Source organism: Tachyglossus aculeatus, chromosome 9 (assembly GCF_015852505.1).
Source record: "Tachyglossus aculeatus isolate mTacAcu1 chromosome 9, mTacAcu1.pri, whole genome shotgun sequence".
In the NCBI taxonomy this organism is placed as follows: Eukaryota; Metazoa; Chordata; class Mammalia; order Monotremata; family Tachyglossidae; genus Tachyglossus; species Tachyglossus aculeatus.
In genome coordinates this window covers 34,389,378-34,404,419 of record NC_052074.1, presented here as the reverse complement: position 1 = coordinate 34,404,419, position 15,042 = coordinate 34,389,378, and the positions used below count along the sequence as shown (strand labels likewise).

Below are 15,042 nucleotides of genomic sequence, written 5' to 3'. Positions count from 1 at the left end.
ATGAGGGGACTGAGGCCCAGAGAAGGTAAGTGGCTTGCCCAAAGTCACACAGCTGACAGTTGGCGGAGCCGGGATTTGAATCCATGACCTCTGACTCCAAAGTCCGGGCTCTTTCCACTGAGCCACGCTGCTTCTCATATAAAGATAAAGAATGTGAGCCCCATGTGGGACAGGGACTGTATCCAACCTGATCAGCTTGTACTTACCCCAGCACTTAGTACAGTGCCTGGCACATAGTAAGCACTTAACCAATACCTTAAAAAAATGAATGGCTTTTCTGTGACAGCTCCATATTCTCGCAGCAGTGGTCAGGAGGCCCCCCTGGGGTCCATTCTGCAGGGGGACAGTCCGTGATGTGGATTTCATTCAGTCATTCATATTTATTGAGCGCTTACTGTTTGCAGAGCACTGTACTAAGCGCTTGGGAAGTACAAGTTGGCAACGTGTAGAGACAGTCCCTACCTAACAACGGCCTCGCAGTCTAGAAGGGGGAGACAAACAACAAGGCTGGCACTCAGCGCTGCGTCACGGGGGGAGTCCAGGAACCAGGACATTTCCCCACAGGGATCCCTGGTTTGAAGGAGGCCTTCCCAGACTGAGCCCCTTCCTTCCTCTCCCCCTCGTCCCCCTCTCCATCCCCCCCATCTTACCTCCTTCCCTTCCCCACAGCACCTGTATATATGTTTGTACATATTTATTACTCTATTTTACTTGCACATATCTATTCTATTTATTTTATTTTGTTAGCATGTTTGGTTTTGTTCTCTGTCTCCCCCTTCTAGACTGTGAGCCCACTGTTGGGTAGGGACTGTCTCTATATGTTGCCAACTTGTACTTCCCAAGCGCTTAGTCCAGTGCTCTGCACACAGTAAGCGCTCAATAAATATGATTGATGATGATGATGATGATGATGGTTTGGGCCTCCCAGTTCTGATACAGAAGATGTGGCTTGACTACTTACCCCCTCATCACCCTCCCTTCACAGACACTTGCAGGAGCCGGCCCTTGGACCTCGTGTTCGTCGTCGACAGCTCTCGCAGCGTTAGGCCCCCGGAGTTCGAGAAGGTGAAGACCTTCCTCTCCCAGGTGATTGACACCCTGGACATAGGCGAAACGGCCACCAGAGTGGCCGTGGTGAACTACGCCAGCACCGTGAAGGTCGAATTCCACCTCCAGACGCACTCGGACAAGGAGTCCCTGAAGCGGGCCGTGTCCCGGATGGCCCCCCTGGCCACGGGGACCATGTCCGGCCTGGCCATCCGGACGGCTGTGGACGAAGTGTTTACCGAGGAAGCCGGGGCCCGGCCCCCCGCCTTCAACATCCCCAAGGTGGTCATCGTCGTGACCGACGGGAGGCCCCAGGACCAGGTGCAGGAAGTGGCCACTCAGGCCCAGGCTTCGGGGATCGAGATCTACGCGGTGGGGGTGGGCCGCGCTGACATGCGGTCCCTCAGAGCGATGGCCAGCAAGCCCGTGGAGACTCACGCGTTTTACGTGGAAACCTACGGGGTCATCGAGAAGGTGACATCCACATTCAGGAAGACTCTCTGCGGTAAGCACTGGGGCAGTTCTGGGGAGAGATGATGAAGAAGACGGGATTTGGTAAGCGCTCACTAGGTGCCACGCACTGTTATAAGCGCTGGGGGAGATACAAGCTCACCAGGCTGTCCCAAGTGGGGCTCACAGTCTTAATCCTCCTTTTACAGATGAGGGAACTGAGGCACAGAGAAGTGGCTTGCCCAAGGTCACGCAGCAGACAAGTGGCGGAGCCGGGATTAGAACCTAAACCCGGGCTCTTCCCACTAAGCCACGCTGCTTCTCCAACGTACAGTAGCACCTAGTGAAGGAGCGCTCTTCCCTATTTCCCAAATTCAACAGAATATTCAATCAGTGGTATTTATTGAGCGCTTAAGCTGTGCAGGGCACTTGGGAGAGTACATTCATTCATTCATTCATTCGTTCAATCGTATTTATTGAGCGCTTACTGTGTGCAGAGCACTGTACTAAGCGCTTGGGAAGTACAAGTCAGCAACATATAGAGACGGTCCCTACCCGACAGTGGGCTCACAGTCTAGAAGGGGGAGATGGAGAACAACACAAAACCTAGTAACAAAATAAAATAAATAAAATAAATATGTACAAATAAAATAGAGTAATAAATACGTACAAACATATATTCATTCATTCAATCGTATTTATTGACTAAGCGCTTGGGAAGTACAAGTCAATCAATCAATCAATCAATACGACAGTTGGTAGACACGATCCCTGGCCGCAAGGAGCTTCTGGATTAAAGGGGAGACGGATATGAAAATAAATTTCAGGGAGGAGAAATCACAGAGTCTAAGAACTCGCACATAAGCGTTGTAAGGTTGGGAGTGAGGTGAATAAGTGCTTAGGAGGGTTCACTGATGCCCAAGAAGGGACAGGGTTCTTAGGGTGAACTCCTGGCCAAAGGCCAGAGTTAATAATCTTTGGTTGGGAATGAGTTCTTTTCCGTGCTCAAGAAGGGTCTGAAGATTAATGGAAGTAAAAATGCAATATAAATAATAGCGCAGATTGAATGTCCTGGACCCACCAAAAACAGATCCCGTTTCTAATTCAAACAATTCATTGCCAGCAGAAATTATTCTGAGCCCTATCAAGAGACTGAAAAGCTCATCAGGTTCAAATCTTACTTTCTTTTTTTGGCAATAAAAGAGTAAAAGACCAGTAAAAGACCATTTTTTCAGTGATTACGATGGAGTCTACCCAAAGGCAAAGGCCCACGTCTAGACTGAGGAAATTTTACAATGAAGGCTCTGTCAACCTGAGAAACGAAAGGTGAAGCAATGCTAGCGGTATTGAAAGAATCTCAGAAAAAATTTGAGGCAGACAGAAGTGAGACTGGTAAGAGAGGTGAGTGTGGCCGAGGGAGGATTCCAGAGAACTGTGGCAGCCCCATTCACTCCTTCAATCGTATTTATTGAGCGCTTACTGAGTGTAAGGCAGTGTACTAAGCACTTGGGAGAGTACAATATAACAACAGACACATTTCCTGCCCCAAATGAGCTCACAGTCTAGCGGGGAATTGGAGCAGAGCCCCTAAGTAGCTGGAAGGAGTGGGGGATCTATAGTCGATGCTGCTCTTCCTCAAGTGTCCAAGCAGCTCTGCAGTGGTGAAGCAGCATGGTCCAGTAGATAATAATAATAATAATAATAGTGATGGCATTTGTTAAGCGCTATGTGCAGAGCACTGCTCTAAGCACTGGGGTAGATACAAGGTGCTCAGGTGGGGCTCACAGTCTTAATCCCCATTTTACAGATGAGGTAACTGAAGCACAGAGACTTGCCCAAAGTCACACAGCTGATCGGTGGTGGAACCGGGATTAGAACCCATGACCTCTGACTCCCACTCCCATGCTCTTTCCACTAAGCCACGCTGTTTCTCTAGCACGGACCTGGAATGCAGAGGACTTGGATTCTAATTCCGGCTCTGCCAAGTGGTACCTTGGGCCAGTCACTTTAACTCTCTGTGCCTCAGTTACCTCATCTGAGAATGGGTGTTTAAGTTGTGAGCCCCAGGTGGGACATGGATCGGGTCCAACCTAATTAGCTTGTATCTACCCCACTGCTTAAAACAGTACCTGGCACATAAGTACTTAATAAATACCATAAAAAATAATAATCTTAGCTGCACCAGGGAACTCCTGCCTTCTCTTAAAATCCACCCCCTCCACCTGCACATCCAAACCCATCCCGTCTCACCTTATCAAAACATTGGCCCTCTCCCTTCTTCCCTCCCTAACTGCCATCTTCAACTGTTAATTCCCCAATGGCTTCTTCCCCACTGCTTTCAAACATGCCCATGTCTCCTCTATCCTAAAAACACCCTCCCCTGACCTCATGGCTCCCTCCAGTTATTGCCCCATCTCCCTCCTACCATTCTTCTCCAAACTCCTTGAGCAAGTTGTCTACATCTGCTGTCTCAAGTTCCTCTCCTCCACTTCTCTCCTTGGCCCCCTTCAATCTGGCTTCTTTACCCTTCGCTCCATAGAAACCACCCTCTCAAAGGTCTCCTTCCTGCTAAATCCAGTGGCCTCTACTTCATCCTAATCCTTCTCAATCTCTCAGCTACCTTGGACACTGTCGACCACCCCATTCTCCTGGGTATATTATCCAACCTCAGCTTCACTGACACTGTCCTCTCATGGTTCTTTTCCTATCTCTCTAGCCACTCATTCTCCATCTCTTTCACGATCATCCTCTGCGTCCCACCTCCTAACTGTGGGTGTCCCTCAAGGTTCAGTTCTGGATCCCCTTCTATTCTCCACCTACACTCTTGGAGTACTCATTCGCTCCCATGGCTTCAACTACCACCTCTAAGTGGATAATTCCCCAAACTCCCAACCCTGATCTCTCTCCCTCTCTGCAGTCTCGCATTTCCTCCTGCCTTCAAGGCACCTCTACTTGGATGTCCCTCCGTCATCTCAAACTTAATGTGTCTAAACCAGAGCTTCTTATCTTCCTGCCCAACCCCTTTCCTTCCCCTGTCTTTCCCATTACTGTAGACAGCATCACCATCCTTCTTGTCTCACAAGTCCATAACCTTGGTGTTATCCTTGACTCCTCTCTCTCATTCAACCTCATATTCAGTTCATTGGTTCGACCTTCATGATCCGCCCACCACGTTAATCCAAGCATTTATCCTATCCCTCTTTGATTCCTGCATCAGCTTCCTTTGATGACCTCCCTGCCTCCTGCTTCTCCCCACTCCAGTCCATACTTTGCTCTGCTGCCCGGATCATTTTTCTATAAAAACGTTCAGGCCAAATTCCCCCGCTTCCTGAAGAACCTCCTATCGTTGCCCATCCACCTCCACATCAAACAGAAACTTCTTTCTGTTGACCTTAGAGCAACAGAAACTTTAGAGTTGACTTTCATCCCCCCTCACAGCCCCATAGCACTTATGTACATACCTATAATCTTATTTATTTAGATTAATGTCTATCTCCCCCTCTAGACTGTGAGTCACTGTGGGCAGGGAGTGTGTCTGTTATATTGTATTCTCCCAAGGGCCTAGTACAGTGCAATGCACACGGTAAGCACTAAATAAATACAATTGACCGACTGACTGAATTGACAAGGACTGGAATCGGATTCTAAGTTCCTTACGGAAAGGGAATTGGCGCTTTGTTTTTCTGTACTTTCCAAGCACCTAGGTACAGCACACTGCAGCAAATAGACACTCAATAAATACCGCTACTGCTATGGTTGGGCTATCACTACCCAGAAAATTTCCTCTCTGTAAGGTCACTGGGAAGAGCTTCCAAGGTTGAGGTTTTTGGGCCTGGTTACCATCCTGCAAGTTATTGCCCGGAGCCAGGACTAGGAGCAACCGGAGGAACTGTTGATACTCACTCCACCAGTAATTTTCCAAGTCTGAATGACCTAGGGGACGGCTCAATGCTGCTCCCAGAAAGATAACTCCATGCCAAGGATCTTCGGTAGAGACCCAGGTCTGTTTTATTTTCAGGGTTGTTACAGCAGAAAGGTTTTGACTGAGTTCTGTTTTGGCCAGCAAAATCCAGCACTGACCATGTCCCAAATACCTAGAGGGGATGAATAAAACACACCATTAGGTAGTAGTAGCAATAGTAGTAGGAATCATAGTAGAAGTGGTAGTAGCAGGAGTGATAATTATAGTTTTTATTAAGCACCTATCGTGCAGAGAACTGTACTATGCATTGAGAAAGAGTGCGCAGGTGGGCATTAGCTATAGACTCTGTCCCTCGAGGGGCTAGCATGAGAATCCATGATCCATGGCTTGTTCAGCTCTAGGGGCTCACCATGGGCTTCAGGAAGCAAGAGACGACACTTGTTTGCTTTGAAATCAATCCCTGATATCTATGGAGCACTTACTTTGCGCCGAGTATTGTATTAAGCATTTGGGAGAGTGCAATACTAGCATAGTCAGAGTTAGTCAGCCCAGAGGTACTGATCATTTACCCTCATCCCTCCTGGAGCTGTTTCAGTGTGGTGAAACAGAGAATAGTGACTTTCCCTCTCTCCAGAGGAAAGCCAGGTTTTTTCCAGAATTATTCAGGACTCCCAGCACTCTCTGGCAGGGCCAAACTGGAGAGAGGCCAATGAGCAAATGCCAATGGGCAAGAGCAATGTGTGGCCTTTTCTGATCACCCCCAGCACTGTGCTTCCCCAGCTTTGCATGCTCCTTCCTGACTTTATTCTCCAGGTGCACCACTCCCTAGACAAGGTAGAAGAAAACAAAAACAAGGGCGTGCTCAGGTATCATTCTCCAAACACCCAGAGAAAGGTTGGGGGACAAGGAGGAGCAAAGCAAAGAGATCTGACCAGGAAAAGGCATGGGCAGCTTCTCCTGTCTAATAATAATAATAGTATGGGCCATGCGTTTTACTAAACATTGGGGTAGATATAAGATAACCCGGTCCCACATGGGGATCACAATCTAAATAGGAGAAAGAACACGTATTGAATCTCCATTCTGCGGACGAAAGAACTGAGGCACAGAAAAGTTAAGTGACTTGCCCAAAGTCACCCAGCAGACACGTAGTGGAATCTTGATTAGAACCCGGGTCCTCTGAGCCCGGGACCTGTGTTCTTTCGACTGGGCCACACCGCTTCCCCATGCTGCTGTCAACCTAACTCGTGTTGGGGAAGGAGAAGCAGCTCCTGCTCCAATAATGATGATGGTGTTTTTGTTTAACACTTACTCTGTGACAAGCACCATGCTAAGCACTGGGGCTAAAAAGCCTAGTTATAGCAATGTGCTCGAGGGTGGTAACTCCAAAGGGAACTTTCCCCTTAAGGCAGAATCCAGCTGTGAGGCAAACACCTTAGTATACAGACTGAGAGACACACAAAGTGACAAGCACTGAGCAGGATTCCCTTTGGTCTGGCACAGAAAAGTCTATTTGCTAATGGAAAAAAAAAAAACCCAGCCCCATCTGTGGAAAAAGGGTATTCATGCCACTGCAGAATGCTCAGTTCTCTGGAAAGATTATTCAATGGAAAGACCTTCCTTGGGAAAATACTGCCCTTGTAGAATGGCCAAGGGCAATCAGGGCCTGGGTTCCCTGCCACGGAAATGACAGCCTCTGAGAAACTTTCAGAAAAGTTGATTCACCTTCCAAAATGGGTCCTCTAGGAAAACTCCAATGGAATGAGCAAGATAAGGGAGTCTTGGGCACAAAGCAGATCTAGGGAGTGCCTGGAGGCAATACTTCCCTGTTTAGAATCCACTTTCCATTGTGAGCTACTTCTAACTGTACTCTTCCAAGGAACTCAAGCTCCGATTGCCTTTGGCCACGCTACAAGGGCAATATTTTCCCAAGGAAGGCCTTTCCTTGGAATAATCTTTCCATAAGCATAGTGTAGGGCTCTGTAGACAGTAAGCACGTAATAAATAAATACTACCGGTTGAATGATTGATTTGGAGAGCCCATCCCCTTCCAGGCTCAGAGCCAAGCAGGCAACGTTGGCTCAAACCCATTCACAGTGACATTTTTGACTCACATTTCTAACATTCATCGTGCCATTTGCTGCCACTTAATCAATCAACCAATGGCATTTATTGAGCACTCACTGTGTGAAGGGCACTGTACTAACGTCTTGAAGCTTACCATCTAGAGGGGTAGAAAGACATTAAAATGAGGGACAAATATGTACAAAAGGGCCAAGTGCTTAAAGGTTACAGATCCCAAGTATATAGACAACATGGAAGGGAGAAGGAGTAGGAGAGATGATGGATTAGTCAGGGAAGGCCTCTTGGAGATGTGATTTTAGCGAGGCTTGAAGGTAGGAAGAGTGGTGATCTGTAGTATATGAAGGAGGAGGGAGTTCCAGGCCAGATGGAGGGTGAGGGCAAGAGGTTGGCAGTGAGATAATAATAATAATAATAATAAAATGGTTGAATGATTGATTTGGAGACCCCATCCCCTTCCAGGCTCAGAGCCAAGCAGGCAACATTGGCTCAAACCCATTATATTATAATTACAATAATTATAATAAGATAATAATAATGATAATGATAATAATAATGGCATTTGTTTAGTGCTTACTATGTGCAAAGCACTGTTCTAAGTGCTGGGGGGGATACAGGGTGATCAGGTTGTCCCACGTGGGGCTCCCAGTCTTTATCCCCATTTTACAGATGAGGCTCAGAGAAGTTAAGTGACTTGCCCAAGGTCACACAGCAGACATGGGGCAGAGATGGGATTCAAACCCATGACCTCTGACTCCAAAGCCCGGGCTCTTTCCACTGAGCCATACTGCTTCTCTAGATAGAGATAGATGAGATCAAAGAACAATGAGTGAGTAGGTTGGCATCACAGAAGCAGCATGGCCTGGTGGATAGCGCCCATGCTGGGGAGTCAGAAGGACCTGGGTTCTAATCCTAGCTCTGCCCCATGTCTGTTGTGTGACCTTGGGCCTCAGTGACCTCATCTGTGAAATGGGGATTAAGACTGTGAGCCTCATGTGGGACAGGGACTGTGTTCAACCTGATTAACTCGTATCTACCCCAGGGCTTAGAATAGTGTTTGACCCCTAGTAAGTGCTGAACAAATACCATCATCATCGTCTTCAAAGTGTGCGGGATGCATTGAAGTAGGAAATCAGCACAATGTGGTAGGAGGGGAGAGCTGATTGAGTGCTTTAAAGCTGATAGTAAGGAATTTCTGTTCGATAAAGAGGTGGGTGGACCACCACTGAAAGTTCTCCAAGAGAGGAAAGCCATGGACTGAACTTTTGTTTAGAAAACTGCTCTGGGCAGCAGAATGAAGTATGGATTGGAAGAGGGAGGGACAGGAGGCAGGGCGGTCAGGGAGGAGGCTGATGTAGTCAAGATGAGATATAAGTTTAGATCCGGAGAAAAGTGTGGATTTTAGCAATGCTGTGAAGGTAGATCCGGCATAACTTGTTTGACTATGTGGGTTGATTAGGAAAAATGAGTTGAGGATAATGCCAAGGACAGGGAGGATGGTGGTGTTGTCTACAGCGATGGGATAGACAGGGGAGGAAATGGGTTTGGGTGGGAAGATGAGAAAATCTGTTTTGGACATGGTAAGTCTGAGGTGTCGGGAGGCATCCAAGGCGAGGTGTCCAGAAGGCCAGAGTGAATGTGAGGAAGCAGAGAAGGAGAGAGGTAGATTTGGGAATCATCTGTATAGAGGTGATAGTTGAAGCCACTGGGGAGAATGAGTTCTCTGAGGTGTAAATGAAGAATAGAAGGGGGCCCAGAACTGATCCTTGAAAGACTCCCCACAGTTAGAGAATGGGAGCCCTATATAAATTAGGGTGGGGACGGGTTTCCTACTCTTCCGAAGGAAATCAAGATCCTTCTGCCCATTTTACAATTATGCAGTCGTACAGAGCCTGGATAGCTCAGTCAGTAGATAATTAGACTTTAATCAGAGAGTGCAAGGTTAAAGTCCCTGTTCAGGCAGAGTAATATTTTCTCTCTAGTCTGTAAGCTTGCTGTGGGCAGGGAACATGTCTACCAACTCTGTTGTAGTACTGTGTACTGCACACAGTAAACACCATCGATTAATACAACCCGATTTGCTTGTATCTAACCCATCACTAAGTGCAGTGCCTGACGCATAATAAGCACTTAACAAATGCCATAATAATAATAATAATTATTATTATTAGCCCTTCATCCTTTTGCACTAAAGCATAATAAACTCTTTCCTCTCTAGTAAAGCCCTTTAGATTGTAAGATCCCTATGGATTATAAATTACTTATGGGCAGGGATTTCATCTACCAAATCTAGAGTTATATTGTACTTTCCCAAGGGCTTTGTACAGTGTTCTGCGTGCAGTAAGTGCTCAATAAATACCATTGATTGATTGATTTACCATATATACATATGATATATATATATATGTATATATATATATATATATATACATATATATATATCAGTGTGTGTGTGTTGGGAGGCAGGGCGAGGAGGGGGTTAAGGTATTGTAATTGAAAAGAACCTACATAGCAACATCTCAGTTTCGTAAATTGTTTCTGGACTATTCGTTCTTAGTAATTAAAGCAAAAAATGTCCAAACCTTTCTTTTACAATTATGCAGTCATACAGAGCCTGGATAGCTCAGTCAGTAGATAATTAGACTTTAATCGGAGGGTGCAAGGTTAAAGTCCCTGTTCAGGCAGAGTAATATTTTCTCTCTAGTCTGTAAGCTTGCTGTGGGCAGGGAACATGTCTACCAACTCCGTTGTAGTGTACTCTCCCAAGCACTTAGTACTGTGTTCTGCACACAGTAAACACCATCGATTGATTGATTGGTTATGGGGACAAATGGGAAAACCCGAAGGGATGCTTGGAACTAGTAGGAGAAGCAACACGGCATAGTGGATAGAGCATGAGCCTGGGGGTCAGAATGTTATGGGTTCTAATCCCAGCCCTGCTGTGTGACCTCAGGCAAGTCACTTTACTTCTCTGGGCCTCAATTACCTCATCTGTAAAATGGGGATTGAGACTGTGAGCCCCACGTGGGACAGGGACTGTGTCTAACCCAATTTGCTTGTATCTAACCCATCACTAAGTGCAGTGCCTGATGCATAATAAGCATTTAACAAATGCCATAATAATAATAATTATTATTATTATCATTAGCCCTTCATCCTTTTGCACTAAAGCATAATAAACTCTTTCCTCTCTATTAAAGCCCTTTAGATTGTAAGATCCCTATGGATTATAAATTACTTATGGGCAGGGATTTCATCTACCAAATCTAGAGTTGTATTGTACTTTCCCAAGGGCTTTGTACAGTGTTCTGCATGCAGTAAGTGCTCAGTAAATACCATTGATTGATTGATTTACCATATATATATATATATATATATATGGTATATATATGGTATATATATATATATGGTATATATATATATATGGTATATATATATATATACCATATATATATATAAGTATATATATCTCTCTATATACACATATATAGAGAGATATATATATAAGTATATATATCATTATGTGTGTGTTGGGAGGCAGGGTGAGGAGGGGGTTAAGGTATTGTAATTAAAAAGAACCTACATAGCAACATCTCAATTTCGTAAATTGTTTCTGGACTATTTGTTCTTAGTAATTAAAGCAAAAAATGTCCAAACCTTTGTTTGACAGGTCTGGATAAGTGTGCTCTCGGGACTCACCAGTGTCAACATGTCTGCGTGAGTGACGGAGACGGAGCCCATCACTGCGAATGTAGTCAAGGATACATCCTAAACGAAGACAAGAAAACCTGCTCAGGTTAAGGCCCTTGAATGACTCAGCCAGCCCTCTGTTATTTTTTTTCACTCTTTTATGGTATTTGTTAACCATTTACTATGTGCCAGGCACTGTACTAAGTGCTGGGGTAGATGCAAGATAGTAATAATAATGATGGCATTTATTAAGTGCTTACTATGTGCAAAGTAGCTGGGGAAGGTACAAGATTATCAGATTGTCCCACGTGGGGCTCACAGTCTTACTTCCCATTTTACAGATGAGGTAACTAAGGCACAGAGAAGTCAAGCAACTTGCCCAAGGCCACACAGCTGGCAAGCGGCGGAGCCGGGATTAGAACCCATGACCTCTGACTCCCAAGCCCGAGCTCTTTCCACTGAGCCATGCTGCTTCTCAAGATGATAAGATGACACAGTCCCGGTCCCAAATAGGGCTCACAGTCTTAATCCCCATTTTATAGATGAGTAACTGAAGCACAGAAAAGTTAAGCGACTTGCTCTAGGTTACGCAGCAGATAAGTGGCAAAATCGGGATTAAAATCCAGGTCCTCCGACTCTCAGCCCCAATCTCTTTCCACAAAGCTGTGCTCTGGTGGGGAAGAAGGGGAGGGGGGAGGCTCCCCAGTTGGTGGATGACTGATGATTATGGGGAGAAATGGAAAAACCCAGGAGGATGCTTGACACTGGTATTCCTTCACTTTTACACACTAAAGCACAATAGCCTCTTTCCCCTTCACCTCCTCCTTCACCTTATTGCCTGCCATTAGACTATTTCACTGTTCCAGGGGGAGGTGGCAAGGAGCAAGTTGGCTCCTGCTACTCAAGACACTGGGGGTGGAAATAGATTGTTAGAAAACACGCCCACAGGGTGACCCGACATTACGAAGATTTGCTCTCACCGCTGCATTTGGGAGCAACTCGGAATGGCCTTTGAGTTGTCAGATGTGTACTAGATGGCTGGGTCCATTGAGTCACCGCACTGTAAACAGATGCTGAGAGCAGGAGAGGGCACAGAGCAGGATAACAAAAGTAGTGACAGAGTCCTAATGGAGGAGGTGAAAGGCACTGAGCTTGGCCGGAATGATGGTGAGGAGGCTGAGGAAAACATAACTGTTTTCCAGGCTGGAAGCGTTTGAGTGAAGAGAGCGAGCGTTCGTCCAGCTCAGGAGGCGGAGATAGAGAGCTTGGCTCGCTGGAAGGAAAGTTTTATGATTGCGAGTCTTATGAGAAGCAGCCTGAGAGTCGGGAGGTCGTGGGTTCTAATCCCGACTCCTCACTTGTTTGCTGTGTGGCCTTGGGCAAGTGACTTCACTTCCCTGGGCCTGTTACCTCATCTTTAAAATGGGGATTGAGAGACTGTGAGCCCCACATGGGACGGGGATTGTGTCCAACTCGATTTGCTTGTATCCACCCCAGTGCTTAGTACAGTGCCTGGCACATAATAAGCACTTAAAAAATACCACAATTATTATTATTATTGCTATGATTGAAAAGGTGATTAAATAGGAAAACTGACCACAATAGGAGAGGTTGGTTATTCCAGTCTCCTACGTGACTTAAGTGTTCATCTGCATTGGAAGCAGGGGGATGACCCCAGTGACAGTTTGAGTTCCCCTCAGCTCCAAGATAAAAAAAAAAGAAACCAAAAAAACTGAATTTCTTTCATTCAGGCTGAAGGAGAGCTACCGGTATAGCCTGAAACCAAATCTCTATTTACAGTGAGAATTTGTTTGTTCATTCATTCATTCAATCATATTTATTGAGCGCTTACTGTGTGCAGAGCACTGTACTAAGCGCTTGGGAAGTACAAGTTGGCAAGATATAGAGACAGTCCCTACTCAACAGCAGGCTCACAGTCTAGAAGGGGGAGACAGATGACAAACAAAACACATGAACAAAATAAAATAAATAGAATAAATATGTACAAATAGTTCTTTCCAGCACTAACTAGTTGAAACCAGCAAATAATCTTTTTTTAACGGTACTCGTTAAGCTCTGTGTGCTAGGCACTGTACTGAACATTGGGGTAGAGACAAGGTAATCAGGTTGGACACAGTCTCTGTCCCATATGGGGCTCAGAGTTTGTCGGAAGGCCGAATCTATGAGTCTATGAAGAAGCTATCAGCTTCTTCTCCTTCTCTCTTACTCCCTCCCCTTTTCTATCTGGGTACCTTTTTCCCCACAAATTCTCACTCAGCTTTTCCAGCCTCCCTCAAACCCCCGGAATCAGAAGCCCTGGATTCTAGTCCTGCCTCTGCCCAGCGCTTAGAACAGTGCTTTGCACATAGTAAGCGCTTAACAAATGCCATCATTACTATTATTATTATTAACGTGGGTGAAGACTGCGCATGAGAAGCAGCATGCCAGAATGGTTAGAGCACGGGCCTGGGAGTTGAAAGGACCCGGGTTCTAATCCTAGCTCCATCATCATCATCATCATCAATCGTATTTATTGAGCGCTTACTATGTGCAGAGCACTGTACTAAGCGCTTGGGAAGTACAAATTGGCAACATATAGAGACAGTCCCTACCCAACAGTGGGCTCACAGTCTGCTGAGTGACCTCGGGCAAGTCACTTCACTTCTCCGGGCCTCAGTTACCTCATCTGTAAAATGGGGATTGGGACTGAGAGCCCCACCTGAAACAGGGGCTGTGTCTAACTTGACTTGTATCTACCACGGTGCTTAGTATAGTGCCTGGCACATAGTAAGCGCATAACAGATACCATCATTATTATTATTATTTACACGCACTGCCCCAAATGCCGTACCCTTGCCTTCCTGCTCTATCACTGTGCTTTCTGCCTCGGTGGGAACACAACTGCCAAGCAATAGAGATCACAAGTGCAACCGTGTAAGTCACTAGGTTGATATTTGATTCCTCTGTGCGGTTTCTCATTCTTGAAGTCTCAGTACTAGGGTTGGGAGATGGGGGGAAAAGGGTCTTCTGTTGTTCTTGATGGGAGATTCTAGCATCATGAGCGTAGGATCCAGAGCCCACCTCTACACTTCACTTTCCATGCTCTTCACTGGTGAGAGCCTCCACTCAACTGGGGATATTCTTTTGGGCTTCCAAATGGTGAGACAAGGATGTTTTAAGAGTTATTCATTCATTCAATCGTATTTATTGAGCGCTTACTGTGTGCAGAGCACTGTCCTAAGCGCTTGGGAAGTACAAGTTGGCAACAAATAGAGACAATCCCTACCCAACAACGGGCTCACAGTCTAGAAGGGGGAGACAGACAACAAAAGAAAACATGTAGACAGGTTTCAAAATCGTTAGAATAAATAGAATTATAGCTATATGCACATCATTAACAAAATAGAGTAGTAAATATATACAAGTAAAATAGAGTGATAAAATCTGTACAAATATATATACAAGTGCTGTGGGGAGGGGAAGGAGGTAGGGCAGAGGGCGGATGGGGAGGAGGAAAGGAAAAGGGGGGCTCAGTCTGAGAAGGCCTGCCACAGTTATCTGTTACTTTCTGTTGTTTATGCTTTCCCTGAATGTCTTTTTGCAGTTCACGATAAATGTGCTCTGGGCACTCATGGGTGCGAGCACATCTGTGTGAGGGACAGACCTGGAGCTCATCATTGTGAGTGCTATGAAGGCTACTCCTTGAATGCAGATAATAAAACGTGTTCAGGTGAGGATTGTTGGCACTTCAGTTCCAAATCCAGTGGCATGGGCTGAGGGTTGAACCTCTTTTATTTCATCTCTCATCACCCGAAATTGATTCTTCGGGTAGATACAGCGAGAGGAATCGA

At 45.8% G+C, this 15,042-nt stretch overlaps 1 protein-coding gene across 1 annotated transcript in view; it reads left to right on the top strand.

Annotated features, from left to right (window-relative positions):
* The window catches only part of MATN3 (matrilin 3), a 33,250-nt gene that overhangs the window by 7,055 nt on the left and 11,153 nt on the right, over window positions 1-15,042 (top strand). Inside the window, exons 2-4 of the mRNA XM_038750877.1 lie at window positions 986-1,552; window positions 11,172-11,297; window positions 14,796-14,921. Of these exons, the coding sequence (XP_038606805.1) occupies window positions 986-1,552; window positions 11,172-11,297; window positions 14,796-14,921 (819 nt within the window). The remainder of the gene's footprint in view (window positions 1-985; window positions 1,553-11,171; window positions 11,298-14,795; window positions 14,922-15,042) is intronic.